Source organism: Antechinus flavipes, chromosome 2, assembly GCF_016432865.1.
Source record: "Antechinus flavipes isolate AdamAnt ecotype Samford, QLD, Australia chromosome 2, AdamAnt_v2, whole genome shotgun sequence".
Lineage (NCBI taxonomy): Eukaryota > Metazoa > Chordata > Mammalia > Dasyuromorphia > Dasyuridae > Antechinus > Antechinus flavipes.
In genome coordinates, this window is record NC_067399.1 from 315831074 (window position 1) to 315858812 (window position 27739).

General features: G+C 37.9%; 2 protein-coding genes across 3 annotated transcripts in view; one reads left to right on the top strand and one right to left on the bottom strand.

Annotated features, from left to right (window-relative positions):
- The window catches only part of ANGEL1 (angel homolog 1), a 117014-nt gene that overhangs the window by 12037 nt on the left and 77238 nt on the right, over positions 1–27739 (top strand). For both annotated transcript variants that reach the window (XM_051977533.1, XM_051977532.1), the window contains exon 2: positions 18857–18959. The gene's annotated coding sequence lies outside the window, so the exon portion shown is untranslated. The remainder of the gene's footprint in view (positions 1–18856; positions 18960–27739) is intronic.
- The window catches only part of LRRC74A (leucine rich repeat containing 74A), a 64677-nt gene continuing 50764 nt past the window's right edge, over positions 13827–27739 (bottom strand). Inside the window, exons 12-14 of the mRNA XM_051977538.1 lie at positions 24735–24842; positions 18784–18869; positions 13827–14003 (exon numbers count right to left, since the gene is read on the bottom strand). Coding sequence (XP_051833498.1) covers positions 13973–14003; positions 18784–18869; positions 24735–24842 — 225 coding nt within the window. The 3' untranslated portion in view covers positions 13827–13972. The remainder of the gene's footprint in view (positions 14004–18783; positions 18870–24734; positions 24843–27739) is intronic.

The window sequence follows — 27739 nt, forward strand, 5'->3', positions numbered from 1 at the left end:
TGGATTTTTTTCTTCCTTCTCTCTCTCTCTCTCTCTCTCTCTCTCTCTCTCTCTCTCTCTCTCTCTCTTTCTCTCTGTGTGTGTTTCTCTCTCTCTCTCTGTCTCTCTTTTTCTCTCTCTCTCTCTCTCTTTCTCTGTCTCTCTCTCTCTGTTTCTCTCTCTCTCTCTCTTTTTCTCTCTCTCTCTCTCTCTGTCTCTCTCTCTCTCTGTCTCTCTCTCTCTCCCTGTCTCTCATCTTTCCTCTAAATCATCTCTCCCCTTTCACCTAGTGGGAGAGGGAAAAAAAAAAAAAACTTCATCTCTGAAGTATCAGCTAATCTCTCTCAGGAGCCCAAGGGATTAGTTTTGAGCAAGCCCCCAAATCTTCAAGTCTTTGAGGAATAGCAGGCAGCTATTTAGTGACAATGCTGTCTGCTTGGGGACTTTAAATTCAGAATTCCTGCAGCAAGATGGAATAGCAAGAATACCAGACTTTAAGCAGGAGAGTTGAATTCTGAAACCTTGTTCTACCATGAATTTGCTACGTGACCTTAGACAAAACAGTTCTCCTCTTTGGGTCTCAGATTTGTTCTCTGTAAAGCTGTGGGGGTTTGGGGGTTGAACTAGATGGTGTCTCACCTCCTTCCAGCTCTGACAGCCTCCTCGGAGCTGGCCTGCTGGACAGATCCTTTCTGTGCTGGAAGTCTCCCACATCCAACTAAGAATCCCTTTCTACCTCTATGTGCGCTAAATATGCAACAAGCAGCGTTCTAATCTGGCCCTGGGGCCTCCGCCCTGGCTCCTCTCATGAAGAGCCTGTGTGAAACTGGAGCTTACGAGAGCCCTGGCCCCGGCCCCTCAGCCCCTTGGCCCCCATCCTCAGCCTGCTCATTTCCCGGCATCTCCTTGCAGGGAGCTGGGCCCCTTGCCCTGCTCCAGACGGCCTCTGCCCTGGGCCAAGAGAAAGAGCAGCGGGGGAGGCATCCGCTGGAACAGGCTCAGGGAGCTGGCCCCAAAGCAAGGGGGATGTGGGAATAAGACAGGAGCCAGAGCTGGCTCCAGCCAAGGCAAACTGGCCCGAGCAGGAGAGGGAAAACAAAGCAAGACAAAACCCAAACATTCCTGAGGAATTTCTGAATTAAAAGCTGGAAACAGCGGGCCAGATTTAGTCTGGGGACTATGATGCCAGATCTCCAGCCAAAGCTCTTTTACAGAGCCTGTCTCTGTGCTCTAAGGTCTGGGACTCTTTTCCTTCTCCTTCCCTCTTGGTCCCCCTCCTTCTTGTCCCTCCCTTCCCTTCCCCCTCAACATTGGTCAATGGTACTTTCTCTGTCTCCCCCTCCTCTCCATAGACGTGACTATTAGATCGGGAAAGAAGCTAAATGATGTTTTGGTTCAATTCCTCCTTGCTTTTTGAATTAAGGAAACTGAGGCTCCTTCCCTCCCTTCCCCTCTTTAAAACCCTCTCCTCTCCTCTATATCCAGATCTCTCCCTTCCCGGCTAGTTAAAGGGGAATGTATCTGTTATCCTCTCCCCTCCTTCAGCAACACAGGTTGTCCCAGATCCAAAGTTGTGAGGAGCTGGCAGCTTCTCCGCCCTCCTGGGGCCCAGTCATCCCCATCTTGCTCCCCCAGGGAAGCAGCTTCCTTGGATCTGAGAATTATTTAGTAAACAATCCCAGAATGTCTGTTTGTCACAGGATGTGGTCATCTTTAGACTTGGCCTCCCTCTTTCCATATTCCCCATCACCAGGCAATAAAATGTAAGTCTGTCCTTGGCTGTTGAAGGGACTCAAGCAGATAACCCTGCATCATCTTGGGGGTAACCCTGCCTCCTAATGATTACATAATCTTCCCTGGAAATGTGTGGTGACTCAAATGGTTTTTTCCAGACTTCACTAGCATTTATATGTCATATTAAGGTTTTTAAAACCCTTTGGCCTTGTTATCTCACTTGATTCTCACCACAATCCTTTGGGGAAGGTGCTATTTTACATTTTACAGATGAAGAAGCTGAAACAGGCAGAGTTAAGTGACTTGTCAGCGGTCACTCATATAGTAGCACTTGAGACAGAATTCAAAGTTCAGTCTTCTACTCCAAGTCCAACACTATGCATTATCACTTAGCTGCCTCTCTGAGAAATGAAGGTAGCATGTGAGCCCCTTTCACGCATGGAATAGTTAGAGCTGGAGGGAATCTTAGAGTTTACATACATACACACATTACAGAGAGAGAGAGAGAGAGAGAGAGAGAGAGAGAGAGAGAGAGACAGATAGACAGACAGACAGACACACACACACAGAGAAGTCCCATTTTACACATAAAGAAACTGAGATGTTGTAAGTGTGTATGTTTACCTAGGTAGTAAGTAGGAAAGGCAAGATTTGGATTCATATCTTTTGATTTCAAATTCTTTTTTTTTTTTTTTTGGTCATGACATCATACTGCTTTTACAAAAGGACCAGAATGATATAAATACTGTGGACAGAAAAGATTTGTGTTAGAGACATCACTGTCCCTGTGTCATGGTATCTTTCTTTAGCCAGAAACTATCAAAAAACATCAAATGCTCCAACTGGATTTGGGGGAGGAAGAGTAGGTCCAAGAAGGGGGGAATTCCTTTAATTCTGGCTCAGAGTTAGCCCTTTCCATCTGTTCTTCATTAACATCCTTCCATCTGCTGAGAAAAAAGGTGGAGGGTGTGGAAGGGAATGATTGCAGACCCATGGTCCCTAAGCTCAGGGAGTTCACTCAGACTGGTTTTCCTTGAATCTAGATCAGACCCCTCCAACAAGTTGGGAGGAGGTTATTTTTCTTCTTGGCTGTGCAGCTGGCTCAAGTCAGGAGTAGCATTAGGTTACTATGCTTTGGAAAACTGAAGAGAGAGAGTCAGAGAGAGAGACATTAAGACAGAGATAGGGAAACAGAAGAGGAGAGACAGACAGAGAGAAACATACAGACAGATGAAACATACAGAAACATACAGAGAGATGAAGAGAGAGCAGGAGCCAGAACTGGCAGGGCCAGGATACCAAGGAACTTTGTCTAATTGGAGATCTGCCCTAGAGAGCAGTTGGTAATGGGATGAAGAGGTTATGCTTAACACAGTGACTAGAAGTCTTCCCCCTCACTTTTTATAGGCTGAGTCTTTGGGTCTTTAGAGAAGGCAATCATGAAGGGAAGCCAGGAGGACATAGCATAGGACTGTAGTGGGAGTGATGAAGACCCAATTTTAAATTCTGCCTGAGACAATTACCAGCTGTGTGATGCAGGGCAAGTTGCTTAACCTCTCTAAATCTCAATTTCCTCATTTGCACCTGTCTTAAAGGATTATTGTGAGGATCAAATACATACATATAGAATTTGCATATATCATTATATATGTATTCATATGTACAAATATATTATGTGAGTTATTATAATTAATATAGTTGTGTCTGGGCCCAGCTCCCTGCACTGGTAGGTCAAGTCAAATTCTATGAGACATCTTCCTGAAGACAGCTTGGGTCTAGCTCCATTCTGAAGATGAGGTTCCATTCACAAATGGAACCTCCGTATTTGGAAAGCACTTTAGAGATCATCTAATCCAATGCAGAGCTCAGCCTCAGTTCTTGCTTGTTACTATCCCAACAACCCATCCTGCTTTTGTATAGTTTTAATGCTTAAGAAGTTTTTTTCAAACATCAAGTCTAAATTTATCTCTTTGCAAGTTCCATCCATAGTTCCTGGTTCTGTCCACTGGGATTAACTTTAGCAAGCCCAATCATTCTTCCACCCAATAGTTTTACATAGACTTTAAGTCAGCCATCCTCCTGGGTCTTCTCTTCTTCTGGCGAAACATCCTCAGTTCCATCAGTAGATCCTCAAACAACACGAAGGCAAGTCTTCTTGTTTTGTGAACCCTGAACTCCTCTTAGCTGCCACTAAGATTATGCCTTATGCTTTGAGCCTCATCCTCTTCAGGATTCTCTGCTGCTCTCTACTTACCATCAATTATAGTGACTAGTAAGTAATGACTGGAAAGCCTCTTCCTAGCAAGCAAAAGCTAATGCTCTGTTAGCACGTAGCCCAGAACTATGGGTTAGCATAGCTAGTCAGGAAGTCAAGAAAACTCACAAGAATGCTCCAGATTAGTATTAACTATATTTTTTGATTACTATTCCAAGTGCTAATCTGAAGTCTTTAGCCCCAACCAGTTATCTGACTTGAAATAGGATAGTTTCTTTCTTTCTTTCTTTTTTTCTTTCTTTTTTTCTTTCTTTCTTTCTTTCTTTCTTTCTTTCTTTCTTTCTTTCTTTCTTTCTTTCTTTCTTTCTTTCTTTCTTTCTTTTTTTTTTTGTAATTGTTGAGTCATTTCAATTATGTCTGACTCTCCATGACCCCATTTGATGTTTTCTTGACAGAGATACTGGAACGGTTTGCCATTTCTCCTCCAGCTCATTTTATAGATGAGGAAACTGAGGAAAATAGGGCTAAGTGACTTGCTCAGGGTCACCCAGTAAGTGTCTGAAGTCAGATTTGAACTCAGGTTCTCCTGGTTCCAACCCTGGGGCTCCACTTACTGTGCCATCTTGCTGCTCCATAGTTCCTCTTAACTCCTGTTAAATCCCTGATTATTAATCTGCATCCCCCAAACCCACTTCAGAGTTTTCACTTAACAAAACTTCACAAGAGTGATAGGGATATTGGGGCAACAAGGGTCTCCTCAGCTCCAGTAATTTTCCCTGATTGGCATGTAAATAAATTTATGGGCCCAAACAAAAGGTCTAGGTAAAATTAGCAGGGCTATTACCCTTTGTCCTCATTTGACTTTCTTGTTTTTATTATGTGCTTCTGCTTACAACAGAATCACTGACTTGCAAGGTTCGTTGGTTTCCTTACACAAGAAAAGTGAGACAATCTTTGAGGAAGTAATGGTTTAGTTGGAAAATTGGACACGTGCAACATCCATATTTGATAGATATCCATATCCATTGATGGATAAATGGCTAGACAGATAGAGGGAATATTTATTAAGGTTTTACTATGTGAAGCAACTAGGTGGTACAGCATTGGGCTGGGAAGTGAGAAAACTCACCGCCATGAATTCAAATCTGGCCTCAGACTTTCTAGCTGTGTGATCCTGGGCAAATCACTTAACCCTATTTGCCTCTGGAGAAGGAAATGGCAAACCAGTCTAGTACTGTTGCCAAGAAAACCCCAAACAGGATCACGGAAAATGGACGTGACTGAATTTTAATATGACTGGTATTTCCTGCAGGCAGTATGCTAAACACTGGAAATATAACTAAGCAAAAAGAAAGACAAATCATGCTCTCAAAGAGTTTTAATTCCATTCTAGCCAAGGAAGACAGTACATAAAAGCTGAAAAGGGAGGAAGGAGTGGGAAAGGTAGCCATCATGAAGTAAGGGAGAGAGATGGCCTGAGCGTCTACATTTGAAGAGCAAGTTGGCTAGTATGAGTGCTTCTTCAAATGGAGTTTTGGAGAGGAACTTGTCAATCAGAGGAAGAGGTTATAGGTATGGGATATTGAAGAAAGCCAAGGAGTTGAAGTAAAGAGATGGTTTAGGATATCATGAGCTTGTCTAGGTTTAACTGAGGCAGCATCAAATAAGAATTAAGTGAGCAAAACTGGTAGCAAGTCATTTCTTTTTCCTGGGTCTCCATTTCTTGACACATACAATTATTCAACTTTCATTAGTTGATAAGCATTACTAATTAGAACTTTAAGATCCTTTCCAGGTCTGAATTTCATGATCCTAAGTAAAGTCCTAAAGTAAAGGATTTCTGGGGATAATATTATCCCACAAAGCCCTCTCTACCCTTATTCTCATTCTCACATGGGCAGTAGAAATGGATTTGGTCAAGCCTCCAAATCTGTCTAATGTCCCAGATTTTCATTCTTATACATATTTCTGGACTGGATGTAGGTGCATCTTCAAAACATTATATTTGAAGAGTCTGCATTTAAGACATACAAAAATTATTCGGGAGGATCCAACATTTTGTTCTGAAGTCTTTTTATAGCATACAAGTTCCTTGAAGGCAGGGGTTCACTTCATTTTTGTCTTTAAATTTCTGCTGTCCAGCACAGTGTTTGGCAAATAGTGAGTGCTTAATAAGTATTTATTGATTGATTTATTTTTTGGCTTCCTTTTCTGTGTCTAAAGAGCTAGGTGTAAGGAAAGAAAATAGATTAAGGATGTTTGTACTAAACAATTAAACACAGATACTAGTGGTTCAAAGGAGCTGTATTCAGTTCTCTCTCTTCCTTTAGGAAGAGGCCCTTTTGAAGAGAATTAGCCTCAAGGAATGGTTCTTTTTTAGGGGTAATAGGATTTAGCATGGGAAGGGATTTCAGAGATTATCTAGTACAAACCCTTTATTTTATTTTTAAAAAATATGTTTTATTGATAACTTTTGTTTTTATATTACAATCATATTCAGATGTACTATCCCTTGCCTATCACAAAATGAATCTTTTTATTGATATAAAGCAAAATAGTTAAACAAAAGCAATTGTACTGTCAGATAGTGATCATGTCTGAAAGCGTATGAAATATTCTTCACCTGTAGTCCTCCACCTCTTTACTAGAGGGAAAGATGATTTTTAAATTTCTTTTCTAAGTCTAAGATTGGTCATTATAATTTCTCAGCATTAAGTTTTAAGGGTTTGATGCCCTTTTTGTTTACATTATTTATTTTGTTTTATTTTTTATTATATTCATCATTATTTTGTCATCATTATTTATATTATTTTCTTGATTCTAGTTTTTTCACTGTATCAATTCATATAAATATTTATATTTCTCTGATTCTTTATGTTCATAATTTCTTATAGAACTCCAGTATTCCATTATAGTTATAAGGCACCCACCCATTTTTTATCCTATTTTTTGTTGCTAACACAAAAATGCCACACATATTTTTGTTACATATGAGACAAATCTCTAATTTTGAATATGAAGAAATAGCGGTCCAGGGAAGTAAATTATTTGCCCATAGTCACACATTTAATAAGCAACAGAATAAGGATTAAATCTTTTTTCTCTCCAGTACAATTTTGTTTTGCCACCAGCAATCCTTCCTGAATCTATTAGTGGGCATAGTGGGTAAAGCATTGAATTTGGAGTCAGGAAAACCTGAGCTCAAATCCTCAGACACTTCCTTCCTTTTCTCTTCCTTCCTTCCTTTCTTCCTTCCTTCCTTCCTTCCTTCCTTCCTCCCTCCCTCCCTCCCTCCTCCCTCCCTCCCTCCCTCCCTCCCTTCCTTCCTTCCTTCCTTCCTTCCTTCCTTCTTCCTTCCTTCCTTCCTCCCTGCCTTTCTTCTTGCCTTCCTTTTCTTTCTTTTTTTCTCTTTCTTTCATTTTCATTTTTGTAGTACCTTATTTATTTTTTACATGTCACTTAGCCTCTCTCAGTCTCAGTTTCCTCAGTTGTTGAATGAGGGGGTTAGATTTTATTATCTCTAAGGTTTCTTCCAGCTCTAATAATAGTAATTAGTATAGCATTTTAAGATATGCAAAACATTTTAAAATGTTGTCTTTTGATTCACCCAACAGCCTTGAGAGCTAGGTGCAATTATGAACTTCATTTTTAAAAATTTATTTTTTATTAAATCTTTTTATTTTCAAAACATATGCATGGATAATTTTTCAACATTGATCCTTGGAAAACCTTGTGTTCCAAATTTTCTCCCTTTTCCCTCCACCTTCTCTCATAGATGGCAAGTAATCTGTTATATGTTAAACATGTTAAAATATGTTAAATCAAACATATGTATATATAGTTATACGATTATATTGCTGCACAAGAAAAATCAGATATAATCTTCATTTTCAGATGAGGAAACTGAGGTAGAAAAATGTTAAATGACTTGTTTGGGATCACACAGCTGGTAAGTGTCTGATTCTACATTTTAACTCAGATCTTCTTGACTCTAAGATTCAGTGCACTATTACTCAGAAAGCTTCCTCCAAGCCTCTGAGCTGTGGTAGAGCACCTCTCTGTCCCAAAGCCTGCCATTTGGCTCTATTTTCAAGACACTTAAAATTATTTCATTTGGGAGAGCTGGTTTTGGTCCTGTTTGTAATTCCTTTCAAGACAATGTAGATTTGGTATAGCATGAGCTATCAGGGACTTGTGAGAGCAGACCTCCCTCTGCTGGAAAAACTGGAGAAGAGGTAGGAGCAGATCAGCCTAGTCTGGTGGTCTCTTAGAGACGAGTTGGTGGAGAGCTCCTCCTGGCTCTTTCCATAAGATTTCTTCCAAATATAATTTCTTTGATTCTGTTGCTCTTTCTCCAGGCCTCAATTTCTCTTCTTATAAAGTGAAGAAATTATTGGACTACATTGATGCCTTCTATGATTTTAGACATTTGCTTAAACGTGTCAGTTTCTCCACATGTTTGAACAAATGTCTAAAATCATTTTTTTTTTTACTTTCAGTTTTCTATAAAAAAGGAAGTTGCCCTAGATGACTGCTAAGATCCATTTCAACTCAAAATTCAGCATGTATTTATGCATCTTGAAGATGTATTTGCATGCAAAAATTCATCCATTCAATAAACATTTATTAATAAATTATGGTGTAGTGAGAGAGCAATGGTGCAAGTGTGAATTGGGAGTCCAAGTATTGGGTCTGGAATCAATAAAGACCTCAGGCACTAGTTATATGACTGTAATCAAGTCACTTAAGGTCTCAAAGCTTCAGACAATGCTAGAGATTTGGGAGCCATCTCTAGGGAAACAGTTCTTCCTGAAACATAGACCTTTGATATATACTATGGGCCAAGTCAAATAAGAAGTATTTCTTAAGTACTTGTTTTGTAGCAGGCACTATGCTGATACATATAAAGAAAGGGGGAAAACAATAGTCCTTGTCCTCAAGAAGCTCACAATTGAATGAGGGAAACAACATAAAAACAACTACACATAAACAAAATAGTGAAAGACTAAGTTGTAGATAATAACAGACAGAAGACACTAGCATTAAAGAGAATTAGGAAGGATTTTAATTGACTGCTGATCCAGGGCTGAAAGTTTCTATAAAAGGTTTGAGCAGATGATTTCTGTCTCTGTCTCTGTGTCTCTGTCTGTCTATATCTCTGTCTCTGTCTTGGTCTATGTCTCTCTGTCCCTCCCCCGCCCTTCCCCTGCCCCTTCCCTTCCTCTCTGTCTGTCTCTTTCTCTTTCCTTCTTTCCTTTTTGTTTCCATCTCTTATTCTCCTTCTCTTCTCTCTCATTCTCTGCTTTCTCATTCTCTTCTGTCCCTCCCTCCCCCCTCTCTTTCTCCCTCTCCCTCTTTCCTTCTCTCTTCCTCTCCCTTCTCTCTGTCTTCCTCTCCCCAATCCATACCTACCTCCGCAGTGATTTTCAAATGATGAGGAGGAATTGCTTTGGAAGTTCAGGAGTAGGAAGTGCTTTGGTCCCTATGTCTTACCTGGCTAGCATGTGTCCATGAATGGCACCTCTGTTTTTTTTTTTTTTTTTTTTTTTCCTCTGCTTGATTTTAAGTAACCCTGTTCTGGAGATAAAACAGATAAGATCACTTCCTGGTATATCACTACCTGATAAACCTTGAAAAAATCAGGAGAGTCATCTTGAGTCTGGAGTCAGCAGTACAATTAACTTGGTGGCCAAAGAAGCTGAATCTAGTGAGTACTCAGCCCTGAAGAGTGACCTGCTTGATCTAGGTCAGCAAGGAGTCTATCCTGAGCATTGGAATGATTCATCTACTGGGTATATATCTAGAAGTCAGCTTGGTGGGAGCTCTGTGAAAGGAGAAAAGAGCCCTCCAGCCAGGAACTATCCCACTTCCTCTCTCTGGGTGATGGTGGTATAGAGGATTATTTCATAATAATTTATTTTGAGTTCACTCTTCCCAGAACTAAGTGCATATCTCCACAGCTTGAAGAATATTGTTGTAAGAACTTTGCTATACTTTCTTGATAAATACCTCTTTATATAAAAGCTAATTGATGCTTATTGGCTAATTGATGTTTAGGACATGTTAACTGACTAGATGTTATTGGAGAATACCCTGGTTGGGGGACTCCGGGTCACATACTATTACGTTATATTATTAGGAGTTAGGAATTCTTAGACTTCAGAGGGGGAGAAGTAGTAGCTGTTCCCTGGGGATCCAGCCAGCTAGGGGAGTTGGCAAAGTGAATTCAGAAATGGCTGACTGAGTCTCAGTTTCTTCAACTATGATTTTGGATCAATCTTTATTTTCTCTAAGAAGCGACTATCTTTGACCCTGAACTTTCTTCTAATAACTTCATTCCCTCTAGCCAGTCTAAGTTTATGGAGGAAACTCACCATTCCCTACTATTGTCTTCCAGGTCCCACTGATGGTCTACGCTTTGTACTGTCATCTTGTCTTAGTGTGTAACTCACACATGATGCTTCATTTTCTCACTCTGCTTTTTCATTGGTCGGTCTCTGTGCTTCATGGTCCTCCATGTTGGAATGCTTTCCCTCCTCACCTCCAAGTTCTGTTTTTCCTGGCTTTCTTCAAGAAAAATCCAAGCCCCGTCTTCAAAAAGCCATTCTTTTCCTTGCTCCTCGTGCCTGTTCCTTGGGATTACCCACTCTGTCTACAGCTTAGTGTAGGTACTTGTCTACTGTCTCCTCTGTTAGAATTGAAGCTCTCTGAGGTCGGGGAACGCGTTGTTGCCTTTTTCAAAGCAGCCGGCAATCTGCGTAGTATTTGGTACACATTTAAGCCTCAATGAGCGCTTCTTGACTTGACTCGACTTCCCCTTAATGACTTTTCCAAGCTCTAGTTTCCAAAATCTTCAGTTCCTGAATTCTGTTGATATTTTTTTCCTTCTCCAGTAGGGAGATCTCTGGCCTCTCGGACTGGCTGGGTTGGGACGATAGGGATGAATAATTCTGGAGCTAAGCGGACCAAGAAGCTGTTCCAGCATTTCTGGAATTAAATTTCACAGAAGCTTCCCAATCATGGAGAATAGACTCCTATCAATGATAGAAGTGAAAAGAAAGGGGAAAAAAATAGACCCACACCCTCTAGAGAACTCAGAAATCATTCCGACAGAAGTAAAAACTCAGGGAAACTTCTGTCATCAGATTACTTCTCTGCCAACCTTAATCAGCCTGGACTTTTGAAGCTGCCCTGACACCTAGTGGCCACGGTGTGGAATTACCTTATGTTGGGTAAAGAATCTAGAAAGCAGAATCTGAATTGGGAAAGTTCTGTATTAGAGGGGTCTTGTACAACCTCAAAGAGAATAGGAGAAATGATGGAAGCACGGCAAGCAACGAGGAGATGCTTTCTGGAAGTATACAGGCTAGTGTTCAGTCACTTCGGTCATGTCCCGTTCTTCCTGACCTCATTTGGGGTTTCCTTGGCAAAGACACTGGAATGGTCGCCATTTCCTTCTCCAGGACATTTTACAGATGAGGAAACTGAGGCAACCAGGGTAAATGGCTTGCCCGGATCACACAGTTAATAAGTGTCTGAGGTCAGATTTGAACTCGGAAAGTGTACTTTTCTTGCCTCCAGGCCCCGCACTCTGTATAGTGCACGTGTTAGGCTCATAGAGAAGCTACTTTTAAGAGTTCCAGACGTGGCCAGGAGAGCACCGGGTCTGCTCTCAGCAAGCCCGTCATTCAGTCAGGCGGGGATGGAGTTCACATTGACAGAACAGCACTATCAAGAGCCCAAGCGAAGTACAGGCGACCCCTTTTGTCCCCCCTGCTATGGGTCATCTCTTGATAAAGGGCTAGTTCTTTGCCATTTCTTTCTCTTAGTGCCCTTTCCAAGCTTTATCTTTTCCAGTTCCATGCTTTATAGAATTCACTACAATCACAATAACGTTTGTAAACACTTGAAACAAATGAATAAGAATAGTAAGAGGCAATTTGGAGAGAAAAGTTGATGGAAACGTATTCTTAGACTTGAAAATATAGAAAAAATTATTAATCAGCCAATCAATCAACTATGAATTAATTAATATGTAATAATTACAATATAATACACATAATTAATGGCTAAATCAAATAATCCACAAGATTTATTAAATGCTTAACCATTCAATCTATCAAAACTACCTGGGATAGGGGAAGAAGCAAGGGTAGCTCTGGGTATAGAGTGCTGGATCTGGCATCAGGAAGACCTGAAATCAAATTCAGCCTCAGACCCTGACTAGTTGTGTGACACTGGGCAAGTCACATAATCTCAGTTTGCCTTAATTCATTGGAAAAGAATTCATGAATAGTATGGGAATTCTATGATCTGTGGGATCATGAAGACAGACACAATAGAGCAACAAATGGGGGAGGGAGGAACAAAGTAACAGACCAATGAAACAGAAGTTTTATTTATTATTATTTAGAAGAGACACAGCAGACAACCACTCAAATGTATGTAAAATATTGTTGATAAACCAGAGAATAAAAACTTGATAAAAGGATTTATTACTTAATAAGTATATTTAGAAAATTGGCTGGCAATCCAATAGGAAAGAGATTAAGATTCTCTATTTAAACCACATTCACTCGAGTGAATTTGAGTTGAATGATTTTTTGAGTAAGGATTTTTTTAGTCTTTGTCCCCAGATGTCCACCATGGTCCTGAGTACATAGTATGTCTTATGTTAAAAGTTGCTTCTGTTTTTCATTAGGAAGTACCTAGTAATGCACTGGGCAGCTGGGTGGTTCAGTTGGTAGAGACTAGTAACCATAGGCATATTCTCTATCCATTTCCTTTCCTAACCATCATAAGATTTTTGAGACCCACCCCCCAATTTCCCAGAAGTTAATTAATTCATTTTTATTAGCTAAGATATTAAAAATCCTTCACAGAATGTTAGCAACATAAGAGAACAAGCATTTATTAATTAAGCACATACTAAGAGCTTTATAATTATTCTCTCTCTCTCTCTTTTTTTTTTTTGGCTGAGGCAATTGGGGTTAAGTGACTTGCCCCAGGTCACACAGCTAGGAAGTGTTAAGTGTCTGAGACCAGATTGGACTTCAAATCCTCCTGACTTCAGGGCTGGTGCTTATTATTATCTCATTTGATTTTTACAACCACCCTGAGAGGTAAGGGCTATTATTACCGGCATTCTACATTTGGGGAAACTGAGACAGTTTAAGTGATTTGCTCAGGGTTATATAAGAATTATTAACAATAATACCTATACAGCACCTACTATATGCCAGGGACTGTGCTAAATCCTTTACAATTATTATTTTATTTGATCCTCACAACAATCCTGAGAGGTAAGTGCTTTTATTATCCCCATTTTACAGATGAAAAAATTGAAGCAAACAGAGATTAAAGGATATTCTAGGGTCACACAGCAAGTAGCCAGCTGAGGCTTGAGATGAATAGCCTTTCTGATTTCAAGCCCAGGGGAGCCACCTAGCTTCCTTGAGGAGCCTTAGAGATCTCCTAGATTAATCACTTCCCTTGAAGGATGAAGAAACATGTTAAGAAACAAACTAAAGCCTGGGAGGTGACGTGATTTTCTCCTGTGGTGAATGGCAGAAATGGGACTAGATCCTTCATCTCCCAGTTCCTATTCTGTTCTCTTCACACTGTCCTGTGCTGTCTCAATGCCATTCTCTTAAATTACTCAGAGAATCAGGCCTGGATTTATAATTGGTCATACTGGCTTGCTCTCTAAAATCCATTCATCTTCTTATCCTATTGAGAATCCAACAACTACCCTCCACTGTAATAACTTCCTCCTCCTCTTTGACCTTCCAGCAGCAGAAATTCACCCCCAACTTTGGGCCTAATTGTCCCTTGGCTGGCTGTTTCTGCTTGAGACTGTTCATAGCTGCTGAAGAGCAAACCACCAGCAACCCAGACACAAGACGAAACTCAGTGTATTATTTCCTCATTCCAAGATTCTGCCTTTTCAGTGACTGTCCATAAGGTTGTCTACAAGGTTTTAGTCTAAATTTCCTTGGTTTCTTGCTTCCTCTTAATTTTTTCTCCATAGTGTGGCTTCTCATCTCATTGGGGCTTTGGCTGTTCTTCAAACGCACTGTTTTAAAAGGAAGAAAACAATAATGAATGGTGGGTACTCCCAGAATAATTGATGATAATTATAACAGATTTTAAATAATTAAAAAACCAGGTTTTAAATAATCATATTGCTTTTTGGTCAACTCTTTGAGATAGCTACTGAGAGAAAGACACTGAAGACACTTGCCCTGAAAAAAAATCAAATAAGCCCATAGTTCTTGCTGAGGATCTAAAGAAAATGTTGAAATTGAGAAATGTCACAAGTCAGTTGTTACCTTAATAATTAGAGTTGCTTCACGCCAGAGAGATGTCCTTTGGGACGCCAGTCCAGAACGTGGTACTGCAGGAGACTATAAGAGCAGGGACTGGTTCATTTTTGTTTTTGCATTCTCAGCACTATGTGCATTTGTACATTTCAGTCATGCCTGACTTCGGTGTTTTCTTGGCAAAGATACTAGAGTAATTTGCCATTTCCTTCTCCAGCTCATTTGCCAAAGGAAAAAACTAAGGCAAACAGAGTTAGTTAAATGACTTGCTCAGGGTCACACAGCTCATATGTGACTGAGGCCAAATTTGAACTCAGGTCTCCCTAACTCCTATCACTGCACCATCTAGTAGCCACCATGCACATAATAGGTACTTAATAAATGCTTGCTTGTTGACTTCTAGACACTAATCAGATCATTAAAGATTTTTCTCCCCAAAATAGGTTATAATAAAAATCTAAGCCCAAGGCCCATACTGTTACATCAAGGCTACAGTAGGCTTAGCTAAATTATAATCGTAATATAAAAGTTAGCATTTACATAGTTTTTTTTTTCTCAAGTGGGCCATAGCTATCAGCACTTTTAATTCTCACATCCCTGCAGGGACCCTTTAACTCTCCCATTCCTACTATGATTTTCTAATCATGAGGGCTACTTCCATCAGTGCCTATGTTGCCTGATTGTAAACTAACAGATACATAATTTTTTTCTTTGTATTTTTCCCCAAATATATGCAAAGTTTTCAACATTCAGCTTTGAAAAACCTTGTGTTTCAGATTTTTTTCTTCCACTTCTCCCTTCTCTTCCTCCCCAAGACAGCAAGCAATCTGATGTAGGTTAAATGTGTGCAGTACTTCTAAACATATTTCCATATTCATCATGTTGAACAAAAAAAAAAAAAAATCAGAGCAAAAGGGAAAAAACGCGAGAAAGGAAAAAAATAAGCAAACAAACAAACAACAAAAACCACAAAAAAGTGAAAATACTATGTTTTGATCCACATTTATAGTTGTTTCTTTGGATATGGATGGCACTTTCCATCACAATTCTCTTGGAATTTCCTTGAATCATCTCATTGAAGAGAGCCATGTCCACCAGAATTGATCATTATATAATCTTCTTGTTTCTGTATACAAAGATCTCCTGGTACTGCTCATTTCACTCAGCATCAGTTCATGCAAGTCTCTCCAGGCCTCTCTGAAATCATCCTGCTGATCATTTCTTATAGAACAAAAATATTCCATAACATTCATGTACCATAACTTATTCAGCCATTGTCCAACTGATGGGCATCCACTCAATTTCCAGTTTCTGGCCACTACAGAAAAGGGCTGCCACAAACATTTTTGCACATGTAGGTCGTTTTCCCTCCTTTAAGATCTCTTTGGGATATAAGCCCAGTAGAAACACTGCTGGACCAAAGGGTATGCACAGTTTGATAAATTTTTGAGTATAGTTCCAAATTGCTCTCCAGAATGGTAGAATCAGTTCACAATTTCAATAATGCATTAGTGTGCCAATTTTACCACATCTCCTACATTTATCATTATCTTTTCCTGTTATGTTAGTCAATCTGAGAGGTGGGAGGGGTACCTCAGAGTTGTCTTAATTTGCATTTCTCTAATCAATAGTGGTTTAAAGCATTTTTTCATATAACTAGAAATGGCTTTAATTTTGTCTGCAAATTGTCTGTTCATATCCTTTGACCATTTATCTTTTTTTTTTAATTTTTATTTAATAATTACTTTATATTGACAGAATCCATGCCAGGGTAATTTTTTTTTTTTACAACATTATCCTTTGCACTCGTTTCTGTTCCAATTTTTTTCCCCTCCCTCCCTCCACCCCCTCCCCTAGATGGCAAGCAGTCCTTTATATGTTTGATATGTTGCTGTATATCCTAGATACAATATATGTTTGCAGAACCGAACAGTTCTCTTGTTGCATAGGGAGAACTGGATTCAGCAGGTATAAATAACCCGGGAAGAAAAACAAAAATGCAGATAGATCACATTCGTTTCCCAGTGTTCTTTCTTTGGGTGTAGCTGCTTTTGTCCGCTTTGACCATTTATCAATTGGTTGTATACTTATACATTTGAGTTGATTCTCTATTTTAGAAATAACCCTTTATCAAAAACAATAGGTATGTCATAAAGAGAGTTTCAGGAGACCCAGAGAAATTAAATGACTACCACAGTTACACAGTTGGTTAAAAGTCAGAAGAGAGATTGATGACTCCAAATCTAGCTGATAATGATTTATTATCATTTATTGTACCGACTGCTAGTGGGGCAGCCCCAGGGAATGTCTACTCTTTTCTTTGAAAATCAGGGACATGATTGGAATTTGTCAAGTCAGCAAGCATCTTCTGCTAGCCTTATTTCTCCTCTTAGAGCTAACATGGGATAACAGTATGATACCAGCTTTGGTATAAAAGATTGGTCCAATTATCAGTTCTGCTATCTTGATAATGATAGCACCTACCATTTATATCTAACACTTCCTATGTACTAGGAACGGTTCTAAATGCCTTACAAATATTATCTCATTTGATCCTTATAATAATTTTTTGGAGGGGGTTTGATACTATAATTATCCCCATTTTCCAAATGAGGAAACTGAGGCAAACAGAGTTTTAAGTGCCATGCACAGGATCACACAACTAATAAGTATCTGTGGCCAAATTTGAATTCAGGTCTTCCTGACCCCAGGTCCTGTGTTTTAACCACTGCACTGCCTAGCTGCTGATACCTTAGCCCCTATCACTTATTATTTATATGACCATGGATAAGTATCTTAATTTCTCCAAAGCTTAATTTTCTCAGTAATGAAACAAACACATTGGATTAGAGGCTTCTCAAGTACTTTTTTGTTTTAAATCTATGATTTTAGGATCCCAGGAAAAGCACTCAGGTGAGATTTTCATATTTTGCTTTGTTAGAAGAATGAGAAGGATAGAGGATAGAAGAAATTATAAGAAAGGGGAAAATGTGAGGGATCTGGAAATACACATCAAGAAAGACATCTTGTATATCTTCTGCATCAGGAGTGAGCTGTTTAATTACTGGCTCTCCAAAAAGACAACTTTTAAGTTTAATTATTAATACTTTCTTCATCACTTTCTTAGGTCTAGGCAATAAAAATCCCCAATAAATCAAGTCTTTGTACTATTTGTACTTTTGTACTATTTGTACTACTATTGTAATATTTATACTTTTTTGTACTATTTGCTGATTTCTGAGATAAAAATGCTCACACTGAAAATTTAACAATCCACTTTGGTAAAAGCTGACTCCAGTACAGCCAGCCTCTGGGAGTATGCTTCTGGTCCTTGGTATCCTTGGGCATACAGTATACAGTGCTAAGGCAACTGTTGTGGTTAATACATTCTCTGGTCTTGTGTAAGAGAGTGGCCAGACTTTTATTTTGGCAAAAGAAAAAACTCTAATAATAATAATTCATATTTAGTTAGTGTTTTAAGGTTTATCAAGTACTTTCCTCATAATTAATATGTGAATTAGTAAGTGAATATATTGTTATTCCCATCTTGCAAATGCTTGAGGTTATCTCAAACAATTGGTGGATAGAGATCTGTTTTCAGGGTCAGGAAGACTTGGATTTGATCCTGCCTCTGATATATATTGATTATGTGACTGGACAGGTTACTTATTCTCTCAGACATTCTGTAAATTACAGGACATTTTCCAGTCTGCACTGGTAAAGAGAATTCCTCCCATTAGGATTTCTCTCTCTTTCTTCCCCTCCCTTCTTCCCTCTCTCCCTTTCTCTCTCTCTCTCCCTTCTCTTCCCCCACCCACCTCTCTCTTTTCTCTCTCTCTCTCTCTCTCTCTCTCTCTCTCTCTCTCTCTCTCTCTCTCTCTCTCTCTGTCTCTTTCCTCCTGTCTTTTCTCTTTTTCTTTTTTCTCTCTGCCTCTTTTCTTTTTATCTTTGTTTCTTTTATCTCTCCATCTCTTCTCTCTCTCTTTTCCTTTAGTGGTAAAGCACAAGAATGTATTTTTGTATCTAGGTCTTTGTTCTTTTTAAATTAAAAAAAGTCTTTTAAAAAAATTAACAAGTTTTTATTTTTTTTTTCATCCCTCCCACCTTCCTTAAAGAAATCCCCAGTGGAATTATAGTTCTTATCCTCATCATTATACCACAAATGAGGACATTTGAAGGTCACATTGCTTGAGATAAAATGGAATTAAATGATTTTTCCAAAATGGGCAATGGACACTGAAACAATATCAGTTCTCTGCTACTTGTGGGATAGACAGTGATCCATCCTATCAGGGACTTTGAAAAAGGCAGCTGGATCCTGGAGAGTGGGTGAGGTTGGCACTCCCAGGTAACAGAGTGAACAGAATTCTCAGTTCCCTTAGTTCTAATAAACCAGAACAATTTCTTCAGAGAGGAAATGGATAATCCCATATAACAAGCAGTTAGGAGTGGATGAAGAAGATCCCAGACACATGCCATATCACCAAGAGATCTCACTATCATAATAAGCCATAGAACAGGATTGAGGCTTACCTGTAGTCTACTGTCCCTGTTTCATATGGGTCTAGTGTCTTGATTAATTCCCTGATTTGTATTCTGTTCAAAGGAACCTTCTTTTGCTGCAGAAGTGGAAGGAAGAAGAAAGCTGTGTTAACCAAGTTCTCTAAACCCACCTGTGTTCTATCTTAAAGTCATATCTCACTGCTCAGGTAGGTTAACTTTCTTTGTTGAAATGGGAGTGAAAGGCTTGGAGGATACTGAAATTGGTGATCAATCTAAGGCAAAACTCATCATGGAATTGAGGGTCAAGAACAATCCTAAATTTCCTGTGTTTAATGGCCATGTCTATAATGGAGCAGTAAAGGAAAGGATCCAGAGGAATTAGTGGGTAAGTCCACAGAAGGCAAAATTCTAGGAAAGGTCAAATTTGTTTTCCATGTCCCGCTTCTGTCTCTTTTTAGAAATCCTTCAGTCCCTTTTCTTTTTCTCCTTTCCTTGCAGAAAGGGAGTCTCTTACTAGAGAAGTCCACCCCAGCTATCCCTTTCCTGACTTCTGTCTGCTTAGCCTTTATATCAAAACAAGATTTATCTTCCCTTTGGGCTGTGCTCTCAATGTGATGTTCAGGTTGATAAAAATTTGTGCTTTACCTGTTCAAATATTTATATTTTAATTGGATCTTCTTTATCTTGATCCAAAGAAATGATTAATAAGATAATTTAAGACATCAAGGCAGGGCTATTAGAATGTGTGTATATATTATATATACATACATATATTATATATAACATATGACATATAATATATTTTTGTCGTTTATTCATTTTAATCATGTCTGAGTCTTCGTGATGCATTTGAGGTTTCCTTGGCAAAGATACTGGAATGTTCTGCATTTCCTTCTCCAGCTCATTTTCAGATAAGGAAACTGAGGCAAACAGGATTAAATTACTTGCCCAGGGTCATATAGCTAATAGACATCTGAAGGCAGATTTAAAATCGCAAAAAATGGTCTTCCTGACTCCAGGCCTGGCACTACGCACTCCATCATCTAGTAGCGCCCCCCCTTTTTTTAATAACCTTTTATTGATAGAACTCATGCTAGGGTAATTTTTTTTACAACATTATCCCTTGCATTTACTTCTGTTCCGATTTTCCCCCTCCCTCCCTCCACCTCCTCTCCCAGATGGCAAGCGATCCTTTACATGTTGAATAGGTTACAGTATATCCTGGATACAATATACGTGTGCAGAACCGAACAGTTTTCTTGTTGCACAGGGAGAATTGAATTCAGAAGGTATAAATAATCCGGGAAGAAAAACAAAAATGCAAGCAGTTTATATTCATCTCCCAGTGTTCTTTCTTTGGGTGTAGCTGCTTCTGTCCATCTTTGATCAATTGAAACTGAATTAGCTCTCTTTATCGAAGAGATCCACTTCCATCAGAATACATCCTCAAACAGTATCATTGTTGAGGTATATAATGATCTCCTGGTTCTGCTCATTTCACTTAGCATCAGTTCATGTAAGTCTCGCCAGTCCTCTCTGTATTCATCCTGCTGGTCATTTCTTACTTACAGAACAATAATATTCCATAATGTTCATATACCACAATTTACTCAACCATTCTCCAATTGATGGGCATCCATTCATTTTCCAGCTTCTAGCCACTACAAACAGGGCTGCTACAAACATTTTGGCACATACAGGTCCCTTTCCCTTCTTTAGTATCTCTTTGGGGCATAAGCCCAGTAGAAACACTGCTGGATCAAAGGGTATGCACAGTTTGATAACTTTTTGAGCATAGTTCCAAATTGCTCTCCAGAATGGCTGGATGTGTTCACAATTCCACCAACAATGTATCAGTGTCCCTGTTTTCCCACATCCCCTCCAACATTCCACATTGTCTTTCCCTGTCACTCTAGCCAATCTGACAGGTGTGTAGTGGTATCTCAGAGTTGTCTTAATTTGCATTTCTCTGATTAATAATGATTTGGAGCATATTTTCACATGTCTATAAATAGTTTCAATTTCTTCGTCTGAGAATTGTCTGTTCATATCCTTTGACCATTTATCAATTGGAGAATGGTTTGATTTCTTATAAATTAGAGTCAATTCTCTATATATTTTGGAAATGAGGCCTTTATCAGAACTTTTGATTATAAAAATGTTTTCCCAGTTTATTGTTTCCCTTCTAATCTTGTCTGCATTTGTTTTGTTTGTACAAAAACTTTTCAATTTGATATAATCAAAATTTTCTATTTTGTGGTCAATAGTGATCTCTAGTTCTTTTTTGGTCATAAATTCCTCCCTCTTCCACAGGTCTGAGAGGTAAACTATCCTATGCTCTTCCAATTTATTTATAATCTCATTCTTTATGCCTAGGTCATGAACCCATTTTGACCTTATCTTGGTGTACGGTGTTAAGTGTGAGTCAATGCCTAGTTTCTGCCATACTAATTTCCAATTTTCCCAGCAATTTTTGTCAAATAGTGCATTATTATCCCAGAAACTGGGGTCTTTGGGTTTGTCAAACACTATATTATTAAAGTTATTGGCTGTTTTGTTCTTTGAACCTAACCTATTCCATTGATCAACTAGTCTATTTCTTAGTCAATACCAGATGGTTTTAGTAACTGCTGCTTTATAATATAATTTTAGATCTGGTACAGCTAGGCCACCTTCATTTGATTTTTTTTCATTAATTCCCTTGAAATTCTTGACCTTTTGTTTTTCCATATGAATTTTCTTGTTATTTTTTCTAGTTCATCAAAGTAGTTTTTTGGGAGTCTGATTGGTATAGTGCTAAATAAATAAATTAATTTAGGTAGTATTGTCATCTTTATTATATTTGCTCGCCCAATCCAAGAGCATTTAATATTTTTCCAGTTGGTTAGATCAGACTTAATTTGTGTGGAAAGTGTTTTGTAGTTTTGCTCATAAAGTTTCTGATTTTCCCTTGGCAGATAGATTCCTAAATATTTTATACAATCAGTAGTTACTTTAAATGGAATTTCTTTTTATAACTCTAACTGTTGGGTTTTGTTAGTGATATATAAGAATGCTGATGACTTATGTGGGTTTATTTTATACCCTGCTACTTTGCTGAAGGTGTGGATTATTTCTAATAACTTTTTAGTAGAGTCTCTGGGGTTCTCTAAGTATACCATCATATCATCAGCAAAGAGTGATAATTTGATTTCCTCATTGCCTATTCTTATTCCTTTAATCTCCTTCTCAACTCTTATTGCCAAAGCTAGCATTTCTAATACAATATTAAATAATAATGGTGATAGTGGGCAACCTTGTTTCACTTCTGATCTTATTGGGAATGGTTGTAGTTTATCCCTGTTACACATGATGCTTACTGTTGGTTTTAAATAGATGCTACTGATTATTTTAAGGAAAAGTCCATTTATTCCTATACTCTCAAGAGTTTTTAATAGGAATGGATGTTGGATTTTATCAAATGCTTTTTCTTTATCTATTGAGATGATCATATGGTTTTTGTTAATTTGATTATTAATACAGCCAATTATACTGATAGTTTCCCTAATATTGAACCAGCCCTGCATTCCTGGTATAAATCCTACTTGATCGTGGTGTATTATCCTGGGGATGATTTTCTGTAGTCTTTTTGCTAATATCTTATTTAAGATTTTAGCATCAATATTCATTAGGGAGATTGGTCTATAATTTTCTTTCTCTGTTTTCAACCCACCTGGTTTAGGTATCAGTACCATGTCTGTGTCATAAAAGGAATTTGGTAGGACTCCTTCATTCCCTATTTTTCAAATAGTTTATAAAGCATTGGGGCTAATTGTTCTTTGAATATTTGGTAGAATTCACATGTAAATCCATCTGGTCCCCGGGGATTTTTTTTTAGGGAATTGATTAATAACTTGTTCTATTTCTTTTTCTGAAATGGGACTATTTAAGCAATTTACTTCCTCCTCTGATAATCTGGGAAGCCTATATTTTTGGAGGTAGTCATCCATTTCGCTTACGTTATCAAATTCATTGGCATAAAGTTGGGCAAAGTAACCCCTTATTATTTCTTTAATTTCCTCTTCATCAGTGGAAAGGTCTCCTTTTTCATTTTTAAGACTGCTAATTTGATTTCCCTCTCTCCTTTTTCTAATCAGATTTACCAAAGGTTTATCGATTTTATTGTTTTTTTTTATAAAACCAACTCTTAGTTTTACTTATTAGTTCAATAGTATTTTTACTTTCTATATTATTAATTTCTCCTTTTAATTTTAGAATTTCAAGTTTAGTAATTGATTGGGGGTTTTAAATTTGGTCTTTTTCTAACTTTTTAAGTTGCAGGCCCAATTCATTGATCTTCTCTTTTTCTATTTTATTCAAGTAAGCCTCTAAGGATATAAAATTTCCCCTTATTACTGCTTTGGCTGCATCCCATAAATTTTGATATGATGTCTCACCGTTGTCATTATCTTGAGTGAAATTATTAATTGTGTCTATAATTTGCTGTTTCACCCAATCATTCTTTAAGATGAGATTATTTAGTTTCCAATTACTTTTTGGTCTATTTACACCTAACTTTTTGTTGAATGTTTTTTTTTTTTTAATTTAAATTTTATTTTATTTAATAATAACTTTGTATTGACAGAATCCATGCCAGGGTAATTTTTTACAACATTATCCCTTGCACTCGCTTATGTTTCATTTTTTCCCCTCCCTCCCTCCACCCCCCCCAAGATGGCAAGCAGTCCTATATATGTTAAATATGTTGCAGTATATCCTAGATACAATACATATTTGCAGAACCGAACAGTTCTCCTGTTGCACAGGGAGAATTGGATTCAGAAGGTAAAAATAACTCGGGAAGAAAATCAAAAATGCAAATAGTTCACATTCGTTTCCCAGTGTTCCTTCTCTGGGTGTAGCTGTCTCTGTCCATCATTTATCCATTGAAACTCAGTTAGGTCTCTTTGTCACAGAACTCCACTTCCATCAGAATACCTCCTCATACAATATCGTTGTCGAAGTGTATAATGATCTCCTGGTTCTGCTCATCTCACTTAGCATCAGTCCATGTAGGTCTCTCCAAGCCTCTCTGTATTCATCCTGCTGGTCATTCCTTACAGAGCAATAATATTCCATAACATTCATATACCACAATTTACCAAGCCATTCTCCAATTGATGGGCATCCATGTTGAATGTAGTTTTTATTGCATTGTGATCTGAAAAGAAAGCATTTACTATTTCTGCCTTCCTGCATTTAATTTTGAGGTCTTTATGTCCTAATATATGGTCAATTTTTGTGTAGGTTCCATGAACTGCTGAGAAGAAAGTATACTACTTTCTGTCACCATTCAGTTTTCTCCAGAGATCTATCATGCCTAATTTTTCTAATATTCTAGTTACCTCTTTAATTTCTTTCTTATTTGTTTGTGATTTGATTTATCTAAATCTGAGAGTGCAAGATTGAGATCTCCCACTATTATAGTTTTGCTGTCTATTTCTTCTCGCAACTCTCTTAACTTCTCTTTAAGGAAGTTAGATGCTATACCACTTGGTGCATATATGTTTAATACTGATATTGCTTCATTGTCTATAGTACCCTTAAGCAAGATATAGTTTCCTTCCTTATCTCTTTTAATTAGATCAATCTTTGCTTTTGCTTGATCTGAGATAAGGATAGTAGCCCTAATACATACTTACATATCCACATGTCAAGATATAGATATAGATACATATGTATATACATATAGAGTATGTATACTTATACAAAGAGTATATATATACATATATATACATGTATGCATATAACTATATATTTCACATTTGTGTAAATGAATAAAGTATTTGGCTTTGACTTATACACAAATATACAAATGTATGCATGTATAAATATACATGGGAGAAATATATAATATATATACACTTGTACACATACATATGTGTATTCACACACATAACACACACACACATCTATGGAAATCTACTGCATGAGAACCATACCACTGTCAAAGCTTTCCGAAATTCTGCCACAGGCATCTTCGTCATTCCAAGATGATCTATAGTCTTAAAGAATTCAAACATTGTAATCTTCTGCGACACCACATAAGCCTGAGAGAAGCAAGAGAAATCAAGAATGAAAACGCGATTATTGGAGAGAATCCATCTTAAGCTATTACTTCATCTTAGACTCGTCCCAACCTGGCATTTGGATTATTGAGTGACATACTGAGGCCGGGGTTTTGTAAAAGCTTTTCTTGAAATGGTAAGCTTCCACATGCCTTAATAAAATAATCAAGAATTATATAGTAGGAAAAGCACTGAAGAGTTTAGGGATCTGGGTCTAACACTCATTAATTAGCAGTGTGACTTTGGCAGAGTCATTTCACTTCAGTTTTGTCCTTTGTAAAATGGTTTAAGATTACCCCTGAGGTGTCTGTCTCTGAAAGTTCTGTGCAAATGTGATTCCACAGAGGGTTTATGCATGCATATTTTGGATTATTCTAAGGATTATCAAGAGATATAAAAGAAATATGAAAATAGTCCGCATTTAAACAGGGCTTTGAGGTTGCAAAGTGAATTATACACACCATCTCACTGAGCCTCGCAACAACTCCGTGGGATGGACGTTATTATTATCCCCATTTTTCAGAAAAGGAAATTGAATGCAGAGATGTTTAATAATTTGCCCAGTTACACAGCTAGTAGGAGTCATAAGTAAGTTATGAATCTGGGTCAGCTTCCTGTTACAGATTGCTTATAGGCTAGTTAGAAATAAGTATGTGCCTATGAAACAATTAGAAAACAACAATAGATATTATATACATAATACGTACATTGGATTTGCATGTATATATTCACACATACATATATAATACATATATACATACATACATGTATATGTATATGTATGAGAGAGGGAGAGAAAAAAGGAGACAGAGAAAGAGAAAGAGATAGTTGGAGAGAGAGGTAAAGAGAAGGATATAGACAGTGGGAGAAGAAGAGGGAAAAATGGAGAGAGGGAGAGAGACAAACAGGGACAGAGACAGAGATTACTGTGGGAAGGTACACTTGATATAGATACAAATGTGGAACAGGAGCAGAGGTTTATGGCCCTGACAATTTTACTTCATAGCTACGTTCTTGATTCCAGGCTTATTTGCACACTAATAAGGGAGCTAAACCTCCTCACAGCTCCCACCCTAATGCTGTGGGGTATTGTTGGGTATGGACTCATTGTTGGGGGAACTCAAAACTAACAACCAGGACCTAACTTTTAACACTAGTTAAAAGGATTAAAATCAACCAAAAAAGGGACTATAACCCAACTCAGAAAGTTGGCTGTTGGTAGGCACCAGGAGAAAAATGTTTTTAAAAAATCAGGCTTATTTTAGTCTAGGGACTTCTGTTGTTGGTCTTTCTGGGTCTGACAGCTCCCAGACTTCAGCAATGTACTAAAATAATTTACCAAGTGCTCTCTGTTTCTTTCTTTCTTTCTAGAATAAAGCATTAAATGTAAGATATAGGTAAGCTCAACAGAAATTAGGTGAGGGAGAAATCAAAGAAAGCTTTGTGGCTTAAATGGGATTTGAAATGGCTGTAGAAGGATGGGCTAAATTTTTATGGTAGAAAAGAGATACAAGGCTTCTCCAAACAGGGGAACATTTATTCTAAGCTTTAGGTTCCTTGGAACATAAGTGGGTATATCATGCCAGATCTAAATTCCAATCTATGAATAGATTCAAGGGAATGAAGAGATACTGACACAGATTTTTTTTTTAACAAAATGAAAGAGCAAGCCTGCAAGCACATGTTGATTTCCACCCCTGAGTGCTGTCTGTTGTTGATTAAAATACTTATTAGATACCTGTGATCTTAGATTTGCTGCAAGAGCAGCAATTTTAGAGATCGTCTATTCTTGTTCTTTCTCAAATTTACAAATAAGGAATCTGAAGCCTGAGAGGTTATTTGAGTTAAGTGCAACACTGTTAATAGGTTACCGAGCCAAGATTGAAATCCAACATTTAATCCAGTAGACCAGATGGCCCTGAATGTGGGATTTCTGGGTGGAGTTATATAAAGCCCAAATAGTTGTATTCCAGTCACAGTTAGTGCTGATCACCTGCACTCATAGACAGGATACTTTTGAATGCCTTCTATTGTTCTTCTCTCAAAACAACTTTAGCTTCCTAAGTATATTTTTTTGTATTCTTTTGCTCAGTCATTTTTCAGTTGCGCCTGACTCTTCATGACTCCATTTGGGGTTTTCTTGTCAGAGATACTGGAGTGGTTTGCCATTTGTTTTCTCCAGCTCGTTTTTCAGATGAGGAAAATAAGTTAAATCGGGTTACCTGACTTGCCCAGAATCACACAGCTACTAAGTGTCTGAGGCCAATTTTGAACTCAGGAAGATGAGTCTTCCTATACCAGGCCCAGCAATCTACCTACTTTACCACCAAGATGTCCTATATTTTGTTTAGGCTGATAACAAAATAAGATTTAATTCCTTATATGTATCAAATAAAGGGAGGGGGTGATGGGACATTTTGCTTGTACCCCAACCTTTGTATTTGCTATTTCTTTTGTGAATATATGCTTTGTGAATATATGGCAGATGTGGAATCAGGAAGATCTGGTCCTAATCTCTCTGACATTTGTTAGCTGCATGACCATGCATAGGTCACCTATACTTTCTGTGCCTCAGTTTGCTCAATAAAATGTGCCTTCAGTGAAATATCTTCCTTATGGGATTATTGCAAGGTTCCAGTGACATAATATATATGAAACACTTTTCAAAATTTAGAGTTTAAGTTTTTAAGTCCCAAATAAAATCCCACCTTCTACAGGAACTTTTTTCTAACTCCTTTTAATTCTAGTGCCTCCCTTCTGTAAATTATTTCCTATTTATCCAATGTATAGTTTGTCTATATTTATTTTTATGTTTCTCTCTTATTAGACTGTGAACTCTTTGAGAGTATAATAAATAAATATGTCAATTTCTAATTATA